Below are 16221 nucleotides of genomic sequence, written 5' to 3'. Positions count from 1 at the left end.
ACAATGGTAGACGCGGAAAACGGGAGCTTAAAAATTCCGAGTGAGGAAGTTGGAGGTAAAACTTTGGGATTCGTCGACTGCCAATATCACGTGTAGCGAGCGAACCGCTTGAAAATTTTCCTTGTCAAAAACGCGACGACACGTTCGCGAGCCAAGGTTTCAGAAAATCAAGATCGATCTGCGTACTCGAGCAAACGATGTCCGCCGTACGATCCAGGGGCAAAAGGAGTCGAGGGAAAAACGAGGAAAAGGCGTCGAGTAGCTTTCTTACCGAGAATGTTCGTACAACGAAGCCCATATTTTTTTAGCGAAGCACTTGACGCAATTGGGGGCCGAGTAGAGGGAGTACGCTTGTTGAGTAGGCTGTTACACGAGTGTGTACATTACATACGTATAGCTGTCGCGTTACGAACCAAGTATAATCAAGCTAATTGGTAATTCCGTCGTTTAATTGGTGCTTGTTTAATCACTCGCGGACAATCCAGGTAAACGTGTAGGGCGCGCATAACGGAAATCGATTTTGCTGTCTTCAAACAAATTAACGATACAAAACTCATGCCGTCTCAAAAAAGTGCTCTTCTAATTAAATGTCATTATAGGTCGAAGCTAAACACGTGATAAAATGGAAATACGATAAGAGCGCAAACACGCACGCATACCCGTTAGTGTAAGTCGTCTGTAGTTGGATGTGTAACAGGATATATACTATTCTCATTAGTATTATTATTATTATCATTACCATTATCAATCATGGATAATATAAATGGCACGATATTGCTGTAAAAACAATATGGCTACATAGAGTAATAAATGTTACCAAAAAATGGAAGAAAAGGGGACGAGCTTTGTCGATACAATGCGAATAAAACACGAAATGCGCACTGTACTCTGCTGCTGTATTTAAAGAAAAATAAGATGATTTTAATAAAAGCTATGACAAGAATTCAGCCAGGTGATAAAAGTCTGTATAACATCGAGTTGCAAAAAACATTCCACAAGCCAGTATTCACATAGATAATACAGATATACAACGTGCGTGTATACACTTAATCCTTCGCTTTAAAACGGAGATCATCGTTTATGTATATAAAGATTTGCGCGCCGTATAAGAACGTTTCGAAAATTTCGTCGGAAATCGCGAAGGGACGATGCCGCCTGCGTCGAGGGATGGTGTAATGCGAGAGCCGCCGCAGGTGTGCAATATTATGCACATAAAAGAGCCGATCCGTCAATTTACATACGACGCACACGCCTCACGGGGGTTCTCGCCTTTCGAGGACAGTTTAGAATCCGTTTTCTCCCCGCGCACACACTTTTGCCACTTTAGAACGTACCGTCTTCTTACATACTTAACTATATAATAAATATATTTTCTTTGTATGTGAACAGTTTCGTCGCTTTTGCGCGAACCAAACAGATAGGACAGATAGGACTCTTTATTCAGTTGGACTAGCGTTATCAGTAGACGGTTATATCCAGGCTAGTGCTCAACAAACAACATACACTCATACATATCGTCGCGATATGTAACGTAAAGACTAATTATTATTCTTCGTGAAACCCTGCCGCGTGTAGTACACTCGGTAGTAAAGCGTTTTACTCCGCCAAAGCGAATACGAGTTGTCGAACTTTAGAAGATATACTCCCTGCAAGCAGAACAGTAACGGCGATAAATAATTAATTATCCTCGGCGAAACACGTATGCACGTGCACACACACACGTGCGATTAAATAATATACCGCAGAAAAGTTTCTTATGCTTTTACCTCGCCCGGGTATTGATGACTTCCAGCATAAATCTCCTCCTGAGAGTCTCTCCTATATACCTTTAAACGATTAAAAGAAATAACATATTAGCATAAAACTCTTGTGCAACTTAAATTTAAATTATGCAATTTAATTCAAATAAACAAAATTAAGGAAGGCAGCAAGAGCCGACGCAGGATGTTGGATGCGGAATACGAAAGTTTAATGTATAAATAACATTCACAATGGTCAAACGTTTCGATCAGCTAATGTGATTCTTTTCAGTGACGTATAAAGAAATATTAATTGTATTAAAACAATAATTATTAAATGTATTTAATAATTATTTAATATACAGTTGCAATTTAATTCGCAAATGAATGCAAATGTTATTTGAATACTCACAGGTACTATGACACTTATAGGCGGAGTGGCCGTTCTACGTTCAGGTCGAGCGTTACCGTTCACCGCTCCACTCTCCAGGTCCTCCCGCTGTTCGTATTCTTCCTCGTCGTCGTCCTCTTCGGATTCGCTTATGTACACGGATACCTGATTCGTCTCCGGTTTGGACCATTCGAAGTAAACCCCAAAGCCAATGTCGTAACCGTCCGTCGCAAATTCCCAGAACAGGCACGTACCATCCTCGTGCGTCGGTACTCGCACCGTGACAGTCTCGCCGTGGCCGACCTTGATGACCGCGTCGCCCGTTTCCCTTCTGATGGTCTGCTTAAATTCCTCCACGCCTTTCCTCGTCCACATCTCTGCGGGAGTGATGGGCGGCCAGTCCTCAAACTCCGAATCATCATCATCCACATTTTCATTCGTGTTATCTTTATTGTTGCCTTCGTCATTGTCGTCGTCGTCGTCGTTGTCGTCGTCGTTTTTGCACGTTGCACTCTCCGATTGGATGCTCTTCTTCTTCGTCTTCTTTTCCTTTTCCTCCTCCTCCTCTTCCTTCTCGGTCTGGTCTTCGATAACCAGCTGGTTTTGGTGAAGTTGCTGCATGTACTGATGATAATGTTGCTCCTGCAATTGCCTGATCAAGACGCCCTGCTGCTCTGGATTGCCAGGGTACTGCTGCTCGGCGTATACTTTAAACTGATAATACGTTTGCTGATTCAAAGCATCTTGAATCTGCCTCCTCTGAGTTTCCTCCTTCAGTCGCTCCTCTTCTTGCTTCTTCCTCTCCTCCTCTAGTTCCTTCAATTTCTTTTCTTCCTCCAGCCTTTTCGCCTCTTCCTCTCGCTTGAGACGTTGCTTCTCTTCGAAATCCCGTTTTTGTGCCTCGACTACAGTTCTGAATAAAGGACAAAGTTTGTCCAGTAATACTATGAACCCTTCCATCGCCTGCTCCTTCGATATATCGCCCAAATTTTGCCATGCCAAACGCCTGTCCCTTCCGATCATGTCCAGGACGCCTAACGGCGATGCATTCTCGGCTGTGCACTTTCCATGCGTTACTTGTTGCGTGAACGCCACTAGTTTCAGTTTATCCTCGTAAGACAGATGGACAGCTTTGCCCTCTTTCTCTAAATGAAATAAAATGAAATCTTTCAGCAACAGTTTCGTCGATACATCTTAAATGTAACTTATTTACTTCACACATCTTAAATTTACAGTATTAAGATATGCATATTCTTTTAACGCTTGAATATATTTACATCTGTCGATATTTACAGCAGAGTCGTATTCCATTTATCAAGATAAAACATTGTTGTGACAACTGATTATTGTTGCATGCACATTTTATACGTATACAAACTTGTACATAGAAAGTCATATACGTTATTTCATATAAAAACTTTTACAAATGCATTTAATAAATCATAAAGTGCTCGCAAAAATTTATACAGTTACAAAATATAGCATTTAAAATTGGCTGTTACTGGACAAATGAAAGAAGCTTTAGTTGTATTACTAGCTTTAATATATAACATTTAAAATGAAGTCTCTGTCTGAATTCATTCGTCTTCCTTCGTTGTAAAAATCAACAGTGGCAAAGTACGATATATAAAATAAGAAAAACACTTGTGTCAGGTTTATAGAAGTAGATTGAATTAGGGCGTAAACTTAAATAAAGCAAACTCTTCAATTCAGGGAAAAGTCATATGAAAGTTCAAAGTGAACTCGGTCCGATTGACACATACAAAGGTATCGAGATAAATTGTTCGCCGTCCGCAAATAATATCAGCTCAAGCAAACGCACAAGCTAACTTGTTAATTAACAATCAATTTCTCCAACAGTCCCTCGTCCAGACAGTTCCTCGTCTACTTTTACACAACACTCAGACTCGAAATTCAACCTTCTATCACACTGGCTCATAACAAACTCTCCGTCCTTTCGTGCCTCTTGCCAGTCACCTCGCATTTTATGTGTCGCGCATGTCCTCGCGCCAATACCAATCATTTAAACATCGCCCTAGGTTGTTTGTGTTGTAACATTTGCTTGTCCCTGGACTATCTCTGCCATCAGCAGTTGTACTTTGCCCCCTTACACAAACGGCAAAAGATTCTTAATATTCTAAAACAGCCGGAACTCATAGACGTTCAAAGAAACAGTGGCGAATGGTCGAAGCAGCAGTCGGCGTGAAATTCAATCACAAGTTGTAACCTACAGATATAACGAGCCGATATTTTATAAAAATGTACAAAATCCTTATTTCACGTTTGACGGTGTGAACGATATACTTCATTATTTGATTTAAAACAAAGAATATACATACGACATACACACATACAAAATTTCTGCATAAAGAATCTTTAACGAAAGTAGTTGGACTTGATCTACGATCTAAGTAAATGCGAAGTGCGGTTTCGCGTTGCGCCGGGGCGATCGAAGCGGCCGAGGTGTTGCGCGTCAACCCCGAGCCCGCTTACCTTTGTAAAAGTTGTGCGCGAGCTTGTAAAGCTCTCGCGTCTCGAAGCCCCAGAGCCGCGGTTCGCATCTCGCTGTGACATCCGCGTCGTTGCCATCGGCCCTCCTTGCCGTCGCCGTTGTCGTCGTTGTCGTCGTCGTCGCCGTCTCGTCCTCCGCCGCGGAGACGCTCAGCTCGTCGACCCGCTCGCCGAGCGCGGACACGTCCTCTTCGACAGCGGCCGCCATTTGCGTTCGCGTCCGACACGTCGATCGGAGATTGATATAAATCGCGCGCGCCTAACCTCGTCGCTCTCGCTCTCGTCCTCGTCCTCGTCCGGCGTTCGAGCACGACCGACGAGAAGTGACCACGGCATTATCTCGCGGGCGACATGACGGGGACCTGTGGGCGCGAGCGCGCAAGTGCAACAACACGCAATGACGGAATCGCCCGGCGATTCCGGACGCCGGACGATGCGGCCGTCGTCGTCGTCGGTCGTGGGAGATCGCGAGCTGGCTGATCCGCTGGTCGCGGGTCGCGGAGCGAAGGATCGGAAAAATACCGAACGCGACGCCGTACGACCAACGTGAACGTAGGCCCGACGCGGTGTGCGGCGTGCACCGTGCGCCACTGTGCACCGCGTATGACCGTGTTGTATCCCACGGCGCGCCGTCGCGGGTCGAGGTCGCAGGCAAATACAGGCACCTTGATGCGTCTGCACGCCTGACCCTCGGGTCGCCTGTGGTCGCTTGGCCCCCCGGCCCTCCCCACCCCCCCTCGCCCTGCGGACGTATATTTACGTCTTTACACGGTACGGGTCTAGAGGCTCCCGCCGCACGGTTTTTCCCACCTAACGCGCACCGGTTCGATACGAGACGGAATAAATAGAAACACCATGGAAGAGCGGAGAGTAACTCGCTGGTGTATTACGATTCGAAAAACATTTTGTAACTGCGACACGTTGAACAGTACGTTCGAATTAACGTTTCGTCGCGGCGATCGATGTCGAGTACGGGATCAAAGGAGCGGTGAAACTTTAGAAACTTTGAGGAAAACTCGGTGAAAACCGGTTTCTCGCTCACCGAAAAATTGACTTGTTTGCCCCGTGAATTTCTCGGAAAGTTCAGTCTCAAAAATTCATAGCAAAAAAATTAATTTTGATACTTTACATTGACCTTTGAACCACAGCTTTAAAAAGTCGGCGTTGAATTTATTGAAATTGGGTATCAGATTCCATTTGGGTTATTTTCACTTTTGGCCCACAAAGTGACAAAAAAAATTCGAGCCTAATTACGCTTGAGAAAGTTTTCTTAGTTCTTATAAAACTTTCAAAATGAAGAACGTCGACAAAATACCGTTCAATTATGAAAATTAAAATAATAGATTACATTACCCAGTAAACACCAAGTAACAGTTACGTAACATCGATATTATAATGTCCTATTCAATAATGTAAATGTTATATAACACCTCGCCGCGCGCTTACAATAGGCAATAAACGACAGGCAATAGACTCAGTTTGGTCCGCTCTATCTACATGAAAAATAAGTCCCAACATTCACTAACACTTTGTATATATACTTTTTTTCTTCAATCAATAACACTATACTTTATTTAATAACTACCGATGAGACACGGACATCAGTAGTTGGAGCCAACAGCAACAAATAAAATACAGCTTGTATTGGTCAAACTTTAAAAGTCTAAATGAATGAGATGATAAAAATCAAACTAGCTTTTCTGTATTATTGATTGTAGAAAGACCTAGATATTTCATTTAAATATTTCTTGGAGAAATTAAAACATTTAAAATCAACCATTTTGAATCTCCAAAATCTGACTTCAATAGTCGGTCAATAGAACTTCTGGATGTGAAGTCTTAAAAATTTGGACGGAAATATCAATTCGTGCTTCAAAGCGTATGAGCTGACACATTATTCAATTTCGCCACTTTGACCCTCCATATCTCTAGAAAATTCTCACCTCAACTTAAACATTTTGTAATTGAGGTCTTATCATAAGATATCGTCTGGCGTACGTTTCAGTTTCAGTATCGCGGGATCAGAAAATGGAGATTTTTGGAGTCGCTCTTTGGTGTCCATAGATTTGGCTATCCAAGTTGTTACTCGTCATTTAATCTCAAATGCAGAATGTTCAACATAGTGTAGAAACTACAAAGAACAGATCTATACGCAGTACTACCTTCTTCGATCAGGTATCACAATCTTCAGTAAATATTTTATGGGTATCGTCTTGAAAGCTATAGCAAGCGTAGCAAAGTTGGAACGCTAGCTCTTGCGGTCAGCGATAGTTGAAGTGAAGACAAGACGTACAGGGTGTTCGGTAACTACCGAATCATTCACTCGCAACAGTTTGTTTTACTGCTAAGATATCAAAAAAATGCAAAAACTCAACCTAAATGCGTTAACTATACATTAAATAGCTAAGAAGTAAAGAAGTTGAGGTGGTAACGTGAGTTACCACTGTGCTTCAAAGGGTTAAAAGTAAATTAGGTTGAACTGGAACAGTAAGTATTACATTAATGATAGGGCTGTACTATATGTATGTAAAAGAATGTTTACTTAAAGATTGTGCATAGCAGGAGTTATTAATAATGATAACAATGTATAATGTAGATATATTATAATTTATTTTTTATTATTGTTAATTAATAGATGAATTTTTAGCATTAATAATAATATATGTATAGAATATAAAATGTAAGATAGAAAATAAAAACAAATGTGTACGTATGAGTAATATTTACAATTAATATAATTATAATATAGTATATACATATACATACATATGTGGTATACATGTATACAGGGTGTCAGTGAATATGTGGGACTTTTTTTGTAGATAGAGCAGACCAAACTGAACCGAAAAATCCTGTATCATTTTGTAATTTTCGCAATAGTTACAGTTATTAATTGTAAAAAAAAATCGACGTCTTAGCCTAGCCTGCCTCCCAGTGCAAGCGCGCGACGAGATGCGGCCGGCCCGCGCTGGAACGTTACTAGGCGCGCGAAAATGGTTTATTAAAAACGGCAACAGCTACATATAATAAACAATACTCGGCGTGCCTAGCAATGTCGGTCGCGGGCCGGCCACATCTCGCCGCGCGCTTACAACAGGCAATAGACGATAGGCAATAGACTCAGTTTGGTCCGCTCTATCTACATGAAAAATAAGTCCCAAACATTCACTGACACCTTGTATATATAATTGCTTTCTTCAATCAATAACACTATACTTTATTTAATAACTACCGATGAGACATGGACATCAGTAGTTGGAACCGACAGCAACAAACGAGATACAGCTTGTATTTTTCAAACTTTAAAAGTCTAAATGAAGTAGATAATAAAAATCAAACTAGCTTTTCTGTATTATTGATTGTAGAAAAAATTTGTTTTGTTTCACGTGCCGTTTACGTATAAGCATTGCAATTTCGTTGGAATAAAATTTTCCAAATGAAAAAAGTCAAACGGTCAAAAATACTTTCGCACAACCGCCATAATAAGTTTAATTTTATGCGGTATTTCTAACGGGTCAACCTCAGGAAAAAATGGAAAGTCAAAATAGCGTCAATTTGATGTCATATTCACTAAAATATGATATAATTTAGTTAATATCAACTTGACGTTACCTTGTCTTTTTATTTCTCCTTGGGACGTTACATTGAAGATTTTCACATATAGTTTTGTCAAGAGCAAAATTACTTTTTCACGTGTAGAATTATCTTTATGTCTAGGCTATGTTCAATGTTTTAAAGTTATTTGTTTCCAATTGTAATAGCGCACAGAAGAACAAATTATTTCAATTCATGAGAATATTGATGGTCACAATCTTTTCGATTTTTGTTTTTCAATTGGTTCGAAGGTAGTGATTGTGCAAATAATTCACAATCACTACCTTCAAATCGATTCTTCAGTGTCATTAGAGAATGTTTGTCAATTAAATTCTCTTTTTGTAAAGTTTTAAATAACTCCGTCATATTCTTTATTTTATGATCGCGTCTCCTTAGTGTTTGTTTTAAAGTTTTCACTTGACGCAAAAGTCTGCTAACTTTTTCGTGAAGAGCTTCTATTTCCTTTGGCAGATTGTCTGTTGTAGGAATTTCATCCGAAGAGATTTCCATTTGGCATGTTAAGTATTGTTCAGGAATAACCTGTTCAACGACCATTGGACCACTATTTGCGTTTTGATCAGAAACTTGTTTAGAAACTATTTCAGAAGCTTTTGCGCTTTTTTCCAGAGCCTGTAAATAAAGTGATAATTGTAATTTTTGAATCTATAGCTGAATTTCTGGACTAATAAGAATATTCTTCAATGTCGCCAGTAGTAATTAACAACGTCAGTGTTTACTTGACCATATCTGGCACTGAGGTGTGGTCGAATTGGCGAGACGCCCGCCTAGAGTGTAGGGAGGTCCAGGTTCAAACACCCTGGCTGAGGTAATATTTTTCGCAAGAAATTTTCTGCATTATTAAAAATGCCAGATACGGTCGAGGAAACACTGAGACGTTGTTAATTTCTTGAATCTGTAACTTCATTACATTTGGCATGTTTTCTTCATCTACGTCAGTACACACTGCAAGCGACGGGACTGCTGTAGACCTCACTTCCTTGCTTTTATATCCGAAATCGGAAATTATGTCGGAACTTGAAAAATGCAAACTGCATATTTTACTATTTGCTGTTGGTTTCCACGTTGGGCCTCTACCAACTGCTACTATCCACAGTTGCAGCCGCTGCTCATCTTTCTTTGGGAATCTGTAAACAATGTGTCATATATCACAATATAATCATAGTAAAACAGAATTATTAGAAATAAATAGTGTAATTATATCTATGTCATTACGCACACCCAACACACGCATATATGTATACACAGAACATAATATAACCTTATTCTAGTAGCTACAGCATATAACTTACCTAAAAAAACTTATTCCACATCCTGCTGTCCACTTGCTTTTACAGTGCTTAACGCAGCACGAGATCGGCATGTTTAACTTAACCACAATATAAATACACGATATAAATATGGAACGAAGACTGTGATCAAACCGAGAATTTTCTAATTTCGGGTCGGAGCACAAAGCAACGTAATAGCTTACGCTTACGGCAAGAGGTAAGTCGTAGACGTAGATAGCGCACAAGCTTTGGCGTAAATGTAACGTACGTCATATACAGGGTGTATTAAAACCATGGAATGTCTTTGTAAACACAGATTTAAAAAATATATTAAGTAGAGACATTTATACAAATATTTTATTCAAAATTCTTAGCGCTGCTAAACCGAATGAACATGTTAATTGCCTTAATTTCTTTCTTTTTCTCATGCTCGTGCGCGCGCGTATATAAAATTAGAATTTCTTTCTAATGTGTGTGCGTGCGTGCTTCTTAAATCACATCTTATGTTAACAATCCAAGTATCGATTGTTATATTAATTTAAATGTACGAAAACATTCGTATAAATGCATATTGATTAAATATAAGAAATAAAGTTACAAAGTAAAAAGTACTAAAGTATATGACGTAATTAGACTTATATACAATTAGGGTTGCCAGATGGCCGGGATTTCCGGGAAAGTCCCGGAATTCTTAAGCTTGCCCCGTGTCCAGTAATTGATGTCTTCTGTTCCGGAAAATCAGAATTTCAACAAAATCATAACATTCATGTCTCTAAGTGATACCCAATTAATGTATTTGGCCATTGCCAGTGCACAGCGGTACCCTCTCCACCTCTTAGCCGTCCGCCCGATACTACTCTGTAGCAATAAATATTATATTTTTTCACAAAAACTTGTTTTATTTTATCCCTAAATATGTAAGGTTCTAGGTATATGTATATATACACATATATATATGCTCATGGGTCGCTAATTCATTAAAAACTTAACTAAAATACTCTAACAACCTACTTTTCAGCCGTGGCCTAAAAATGTCCCGGAAATAGTCATTTCGCATCTGGCAACCCTATATACAATTGTAACAAATTTATCTATTATATATTTTATAGCGATAGAAAGTGATATCTTAATTGTTCAATTCACTGCACAAACCAATAAAATGTCATTTTTAAGACTATCAATTAAGCGAATAAAAAAAATGGCAAAAAAATTTTTTCAGGGTGGCCTAATCCCCTTAAAGCAACTTATAAAACTATGTTATTTAATTTTTTTTCCTTTAACGAAACATTACGTAATATTGATAAGCTTGCATTACAATACTGTTTAAATCGTTTGAGCGTTAAAATTGGCACAGCCTTCGTTAAATTGTGCGAGAGGTCAAATGGATCTTGAACGCACATAGATGAGTCAATCCGAAAAAATTCACGTTTCGTGTTCTTCAATTGTGCAATATAATGTTCCATAGAATTAGGTAATGTTGATACTTCCGCAAAAGTTCTCTTCTCGCACGTCTCGCCTAATAATGGACATACAACGAAGCGTGCGTAATTGAAACTTTCGTAATATTCGAAGAATCCTATTAATAATTCATGTATCGGTAGTTCGGGTATATCGATAGGAATAGTATTGGCAACACCGGTTTTCCATTCTAAAATATAATAAGATATGTATCAATATTGTATCAATCCTAAAATACGAATATGTGTGAAATTACAATTTACTAGAAAATAACAATAAATAAAAATGAAATCTCCCTCAATCAGAATTGTCAAATTATACTGCTACAATATATCGCTACATAAAATTTTAATACTTACCAGAAGTAATTTTTGACCAATTGTGGCTTTTGATCAAAGTAGCAATACTTGGCGCTTTAAATTTGATTTGCAGGTAAAAGATGACTAGCCAAACAAGAGCGTAATTTTTTATTCCAGTTGAACCAGTCAAATGTCCCATTGAGAGCCACTTTTTCAGAAACAGCGTCAATTTTCGACAAGGCGGATACCCCATGTTAAAAGACCTAGAATTAATAAATTATTAAGAAATATACTTTATTAAACACCTTAGAAATACGACAACGGTTCGTACTTAATAAACAGGGAATTTTCCACGGACAGGCCATTCATAAATGAGATATCGCACTGCAATCCTGTCAATCTGTGCTTTACATTTATTAAGGGAGTCCTGCTATTGTCCAAAGTTAACATTATATCCCAATTGTCATTGTCCGCACGTAAACAATCTCGAATTTGTTTACTCCTGCTTTTAATCAATTTAGGCTCGGTACATTGGTCACCTAATACAAATAAAAATTTTTTATTTGTAAGTTTTACATTACAACTTTCTTCTACAAATAATTTTCTTATAAACTTGTATTTTATATATTATAAAATTGATTCAAGTGCTTTAAAAGTATTAGAAAATTATAGTAACAATTCTTTCATGATATAACAATTTGTTGTAACCATCTATGTTTCTTGTTTGAAGCTTTTTAAAACGTTTAGGTAATATCATATACATGTATAATAATAATATATAAATATTAGAGACAATATTTATACATACCGAAGTTAACATATATGTCGATGTCGCTGTGTGGCAATGCTAAGCCAGTGACCCTTGAACCAGACATACATACTTCCACGGGCAACCGGTGAGTCTTGAAAATGTGCTTTAAAGCATTTGTAAGTTGAATCGCCTTATGATCCTTTTTTAAAACATTGTCCGACGATTCAAATAGAATAGCAGCAGTTTTATTGACATTTTCCAATAATTTTTTCAGAGACTGCGGTAGAGATGTAACTGCAAAACCGTAACTCTTTTGTAAATATCGATGTGTTTCTTTCTGACAGTGTTTTCGATAACTTGTACAGAAGTCTTTAGCGCAATTTTCATTCTTGTACCATAAAGTGGCACACGTTAAGCAGAAATCAAACATCGAATTATCTTTGTTCTTTAAGACTCTTTTATGTTGTACGTTATCGAGATGTTCCAGAAAACTTATCTTCTGTTTGAATCTCATGTCACACTTGACGCAAGCGAAGTATTGGATGTTGTACCACAAATTTTGAAATTCTTCCAATATGCGCTCAGTCTGATTAAGAAATTGTTCACGAATGCGAAGGAATGCTTTCTTATGCGAAGAAAAATGTGTATGGTACTTATAATCTAAACTGTTAGATGCATTATTACTTCTTCCATGTACATCCTTATTGCAAGCGAAACATCTGGCATATCTAACATTTATAGGTTGCATCAGTTCCTTTAACAGTTCAAGGTGTTCCTTGTTCTTCTGTAGTTTTACAAATTGTGTAATGTGTTCTTCACTATTTATATGCTCGTATATCATCTGCGCGTTGCACAACTGTGGATCATTACATACAAGACAAAGCATTATATCGAAATGGGGAACAAAAAATTCCAGATTCTGTTTCATCTCCTTCAGCTTCCTTTCATTACAAGCAAACATAATTTCCTCAAAATCCAGAAATTCTGATTTATACATTTTATTATAACGATTCAGATTGTTCGTTTTATTAAATTCTGTACTCAACTTCTTTACAGAATTGTTTTCAGCTCGTGGTAAATTAATATGTTTTATTGATGTATTAATTTCCGTGAATATATCAAAAGATGTAAAAAAGCCAGAAGTCTTTTCTTTATTTTGACGCAATCCGTCATTTTTATTATTGGTATTTACTGTAGATAACAAGTTATGATTATTACATTGTTCTGTATTTATTTGCGTTTCGTTAATATTATGTTTTTGGAGTGATCCATTGTCAATTGATATATCTTCTCTAGAAGTTAGAAACTTTATCTCGCGTGCTTCATTACTACTATGCTCTTTAGATATCGATATATCAAGTAAATAATTGTATGTAAGAGAAATACTTTTAAAGTGCTCCAAATGTTCCAATGTTGTACATAAATGGTTAATTACGTCGCGGGTATTTTTAACATTATATGAGCAGGCGAAACAAATCAATTTCTTGATCGAATTTTTGTAACCAGTTGTACAATGATTTTTAATGCGCATCACAGGTTGCTCTTTAACTTGAAGAGTCCCGCCATTATTCTCAAAAAAGATTATATTTAAAAATTCTAGAGGCTCAACATTAATTTGTACGTCTTTACAACTGTCATAATCTCGTCTTTTAATGTTGATGAACGATTCAACATTTTCCTTATGCTCGTGTTTCACAAAATGTACTGACAATGCCAATACACCATGTATTATCTCATTGCAGAACGAGCATCTAAATAATGGATAACGAATAGCGACATTAAAATCTTTAATTGCAGGCAACCAATCGTGGATGTACCTCATAGAACACATCATGCCACTTTGGTGTACTATTATTTCATGACTTATTATGTCGTTCTCTTCGACCCTTTTATTGCATAGATCACAAGTATACTCCGCCGCAGTTTCTGTGCATGTATATTGTGGCCATAACGTTCCATCAAATTTTGTATTATTTAACTGTATCGCTGTAATAGTATTTTCGTTGCAAGACTTTAAGGAGACTGCGCCTTTCTCTTCTTTTCTAAAGTTGCTTGGAAGACTTCCGATTGAATCATTTTCATTAGATGCATTGACAGAAATATCTTTATCGTCAATCTTATCGTTATTCACATCTTGTCGTTTATTTGCAGGTTCTTCTGGTGCAGTATTAGTATTTATACATTTTTCATTAGATATGATCGCGTGTTTATGCATTTTTCCAATTGAATGCTGGTGAAAATGATCTAAAGAAGGTATAGAACGTTGACAAGGTACGCAAAAGTAATCTTGTGGCATATTCTTCATTGCCACTTCATGATTTGATAGTTCTTGACTAATTAGACCTTCGTTCATTGATTCGTTAGACTTCTCCCGAAAATTTGATATCTGAGTACCAATGTCTGGATGAATTTCTTGTGAATGACACAACATATCGGTCAAGCTTTGAAACATACACTCACACAGACAACAGTACCATTGTCCATAATGTACTGTATGTTGCATTAAGAAATGTTTATACGTTTCAGCTTCCTGCAATAGTGCATAAGGTACACTTGCAATAGTTCCACTTGCTGTTTGTGCAGAATTATTTGAGGAATCTGTTTTTAACTTGTTCTCACAGATCGATTGTACGTTTGTTTCAGTTGAATTTTTTACATCAACACAAATATTGCTTTGTTTATTTGTAGTGTGTTGTAAGTTTTGTTGTTCATTAGTAGAATGTTTTGATATGGTGCTCATATACTTTTGGTGAGCTTTTTTCTTTAAATGTTGGTAACAATTATGTAAAGTGGATATCAAACATTGGCAATGTACACAGAAGTATAAATCTTGCTGTATGTCCCTTATTACTATACCGTGATATATTAATATTTTGCAGTTCTTGATTGTTAATGTATCAAATTTATTCAGGAAATAAGACGTTTGAGTGTCAATAGTCGAGTGAGCATTTTCCGAATGATGTTGCGCCTCCTTAAAATTTTGTAACGTGGTCTCGCATAAACAACAATACCACTGTCTATTATAATGCGTTATACGTCGCTCAAAGAAACATTTATGCATTTTGGCAAGCTTGGGCTGCTGTTCTCTCGCGAAACACAAAATATCTGTAACGATATAAAAAGATAATACTAAGATTTATATAGACAAGAATATACAATAAACGACCAACGATAATAGCTTTTTAAACCAGTGCGTACCGTCTTGCGAACCAAGCACGGAGATAAAGGTGTGTGTGTGCTGTGACTCAGTTGGGCGTTGTCTTACGATGCATTAAAAAAATTGGCTGTAATAGCTCGATGTGTCGAGTTTGTTTATCTTAACAAATTGAATAAACAGAACATAAACTGAATTGGAATAAATATATTAAGATAAACGTACTAATTTGTGGTACGTACTATGCTGCCGTCTCGGAGTTCAATTCTCCGGAAATGCCGGCAAATAAAGTTTTTATATATACCTGAAATTAATCTTGGGCGGTGGTATGCAGCACGTTCTTGCACGATATCAATCGGAGGAAGAAAGCGTTGCGTATCAGCGTGATATTGCGTCTTTCCTACATCAGCAGCGACGAGTCAATGGATAACAATGGTCGTCTCATCTTTCGAGATAAGCGAAAACAGAAGGCAGTCGGGATTCCCCATTGCTGAAACCATAGACATGGCAGAGAGAAGCCCGAGAGCGATCACACCGTAGGGTTTACTTGGGATCGATTTTCATCACCAAAAGTGGATCTAAGAACTACGAAGATACCATCCACTTATCGACTGTATCGATAAATATCACATTTTGGTGCGTGTCCATGCTACATCCACTTTTCGATATTGTCAATAAATCACTTAATTTTTGGTCCATATATTCGTTTTCCGACATTGTCGATAAATCGCTTTTTGGCGTATATCTGTGCTATATTCACAATTCATGGATGTTAAGACAATGTCGAAAAGTGGATGTAGCATAGACACGCACCAAAAAGTGATATTTATCGACTGTGTCGATAAGTGGATGTGTCTCCGTAGTTCTTACATCCACTTTTGGTGGCGAAAATTGGTTCAAAGTTAACCCTACAGCGTGGCCGCTCTCAGACTTCTCTATGGTCATAGACATAGTAAAGCGGGGAGCACACACTTTTGCACAAGTGCATAAGTCCCAGTCTACAATAGAGATTTAAGCCCTAAGCCTTAAGAAATT

General features: G+C 37.8%; 3 protein-coding genes across 5 annotated transcripts; all 3 read right to left on the bottom strand.

Annotated features, from left to right (window-relative positions):
* Window positions 1-875: 875 nt before the first annotated feature.
* On the bottom strand, window positions 876-5273 carry LOC105570692 (Golgi resident protein GCP60). The gene is made up of 4 exons (XM_012028124.1): window positions 4624-5273; window positions 2152-3275; window positions 1767-1826; window positions 876-1646 (listed from the first exon to the last, which is right to left on the bottom strand). Exons 1-4 carry the CDS (start codon window positions 4847-4849, stop codon window positions 1539-1541), a joined length of 1518 nt encoding a protein of 505 aa, XP_011883514.1. The 5' UTR covers window positions 4850-5273; the 3' UTR covers window positions 876-1538.
* A 2687-nt stretch (window positions 5274-7960) lies between these two features.
* On the bottom strand, window positions 7961-9782 carry LOC105570691 (THAP domain-containing protein 3-like). The gene is made up of 3 exons (XM_012028123.1): window positions 9546-9782; window positions 9164-9380; window positions 7961-8865 (listed from the first exon to the last, which is right to left on the bottom strand). Exons 1-3 carry the CDS (start codon window positions 9614-9616, stop codon window positions 8419-8421), a joined length of 735 nt encoding a protein of 244 aa, XP_011883513.1. The 5' UTR covers window positions 9617-9782; the 3' UTR covers window positions 7961-8418.
* Window positions 9783-9867: 85 nt separating this feature from the next.
* LOC105570690 lies at window positions 9868-15879 on the bottom strand. 3 transcript variants are annotated; one of them, XM_012028122.1, is made up of 7 exons: window positions 15491-15878; window positions 15231-15348; window positions 12717-15137; window positions 12090-12326; window positions 11613-11820; window positions 11342-11544; window positions 9868-11172 (listed from the first exon to the last, which is right to left on the bottom strand). In XM_012028122.1, exons 3-7 carry the CDS (start codon window positions 15091-15093, stop codon window positions 10769-10771), a joined length of 3429 nt encoding a protein of 1142 aa, XP_011883512.1. In that variant the 5' UTR covers window positions 15094-15137; window positions 15231-15348; window positions 15491-15878; the 3' UTR covers window positions 9868-10768. The 3 variants fall into 3 exon arrangements, with proteins under 3 accessions (XP_011883512.1, XP_011883511.1, XP_011883510.1); XM_012028121.1 differs by having other exon boundaries at window positions 12090-15137; window positions 15231-15377; window positions 15491-15879; XM_012028120.1 differs by having other exon boundaries at window positions 12090-15137; window positions 15491-15879.
* Window positions 15880-16221: the final 342 nt, after the last annotated feature.

Source organism: Vollenhovia emeryi, unplaced genomic scaffold (genome assembly GCF_000949405.1).
Source record: "Vollenhovia emeryi isolate VEMERY1.0 unplaced genomic scaffold, V.emery_V1.0 DF939120.1, whole genome shotgun sequence".
Taxonomy (NCBI): Eukaryota; Metazoa; Arthropoda; class Insecta; order Hymenoptera; family Formicidae; genus Vollenhovia; species Vollenhovia emeryi.
This window is presented reverse-complemented; position numbering and strand designations above follow the sequence as displayed.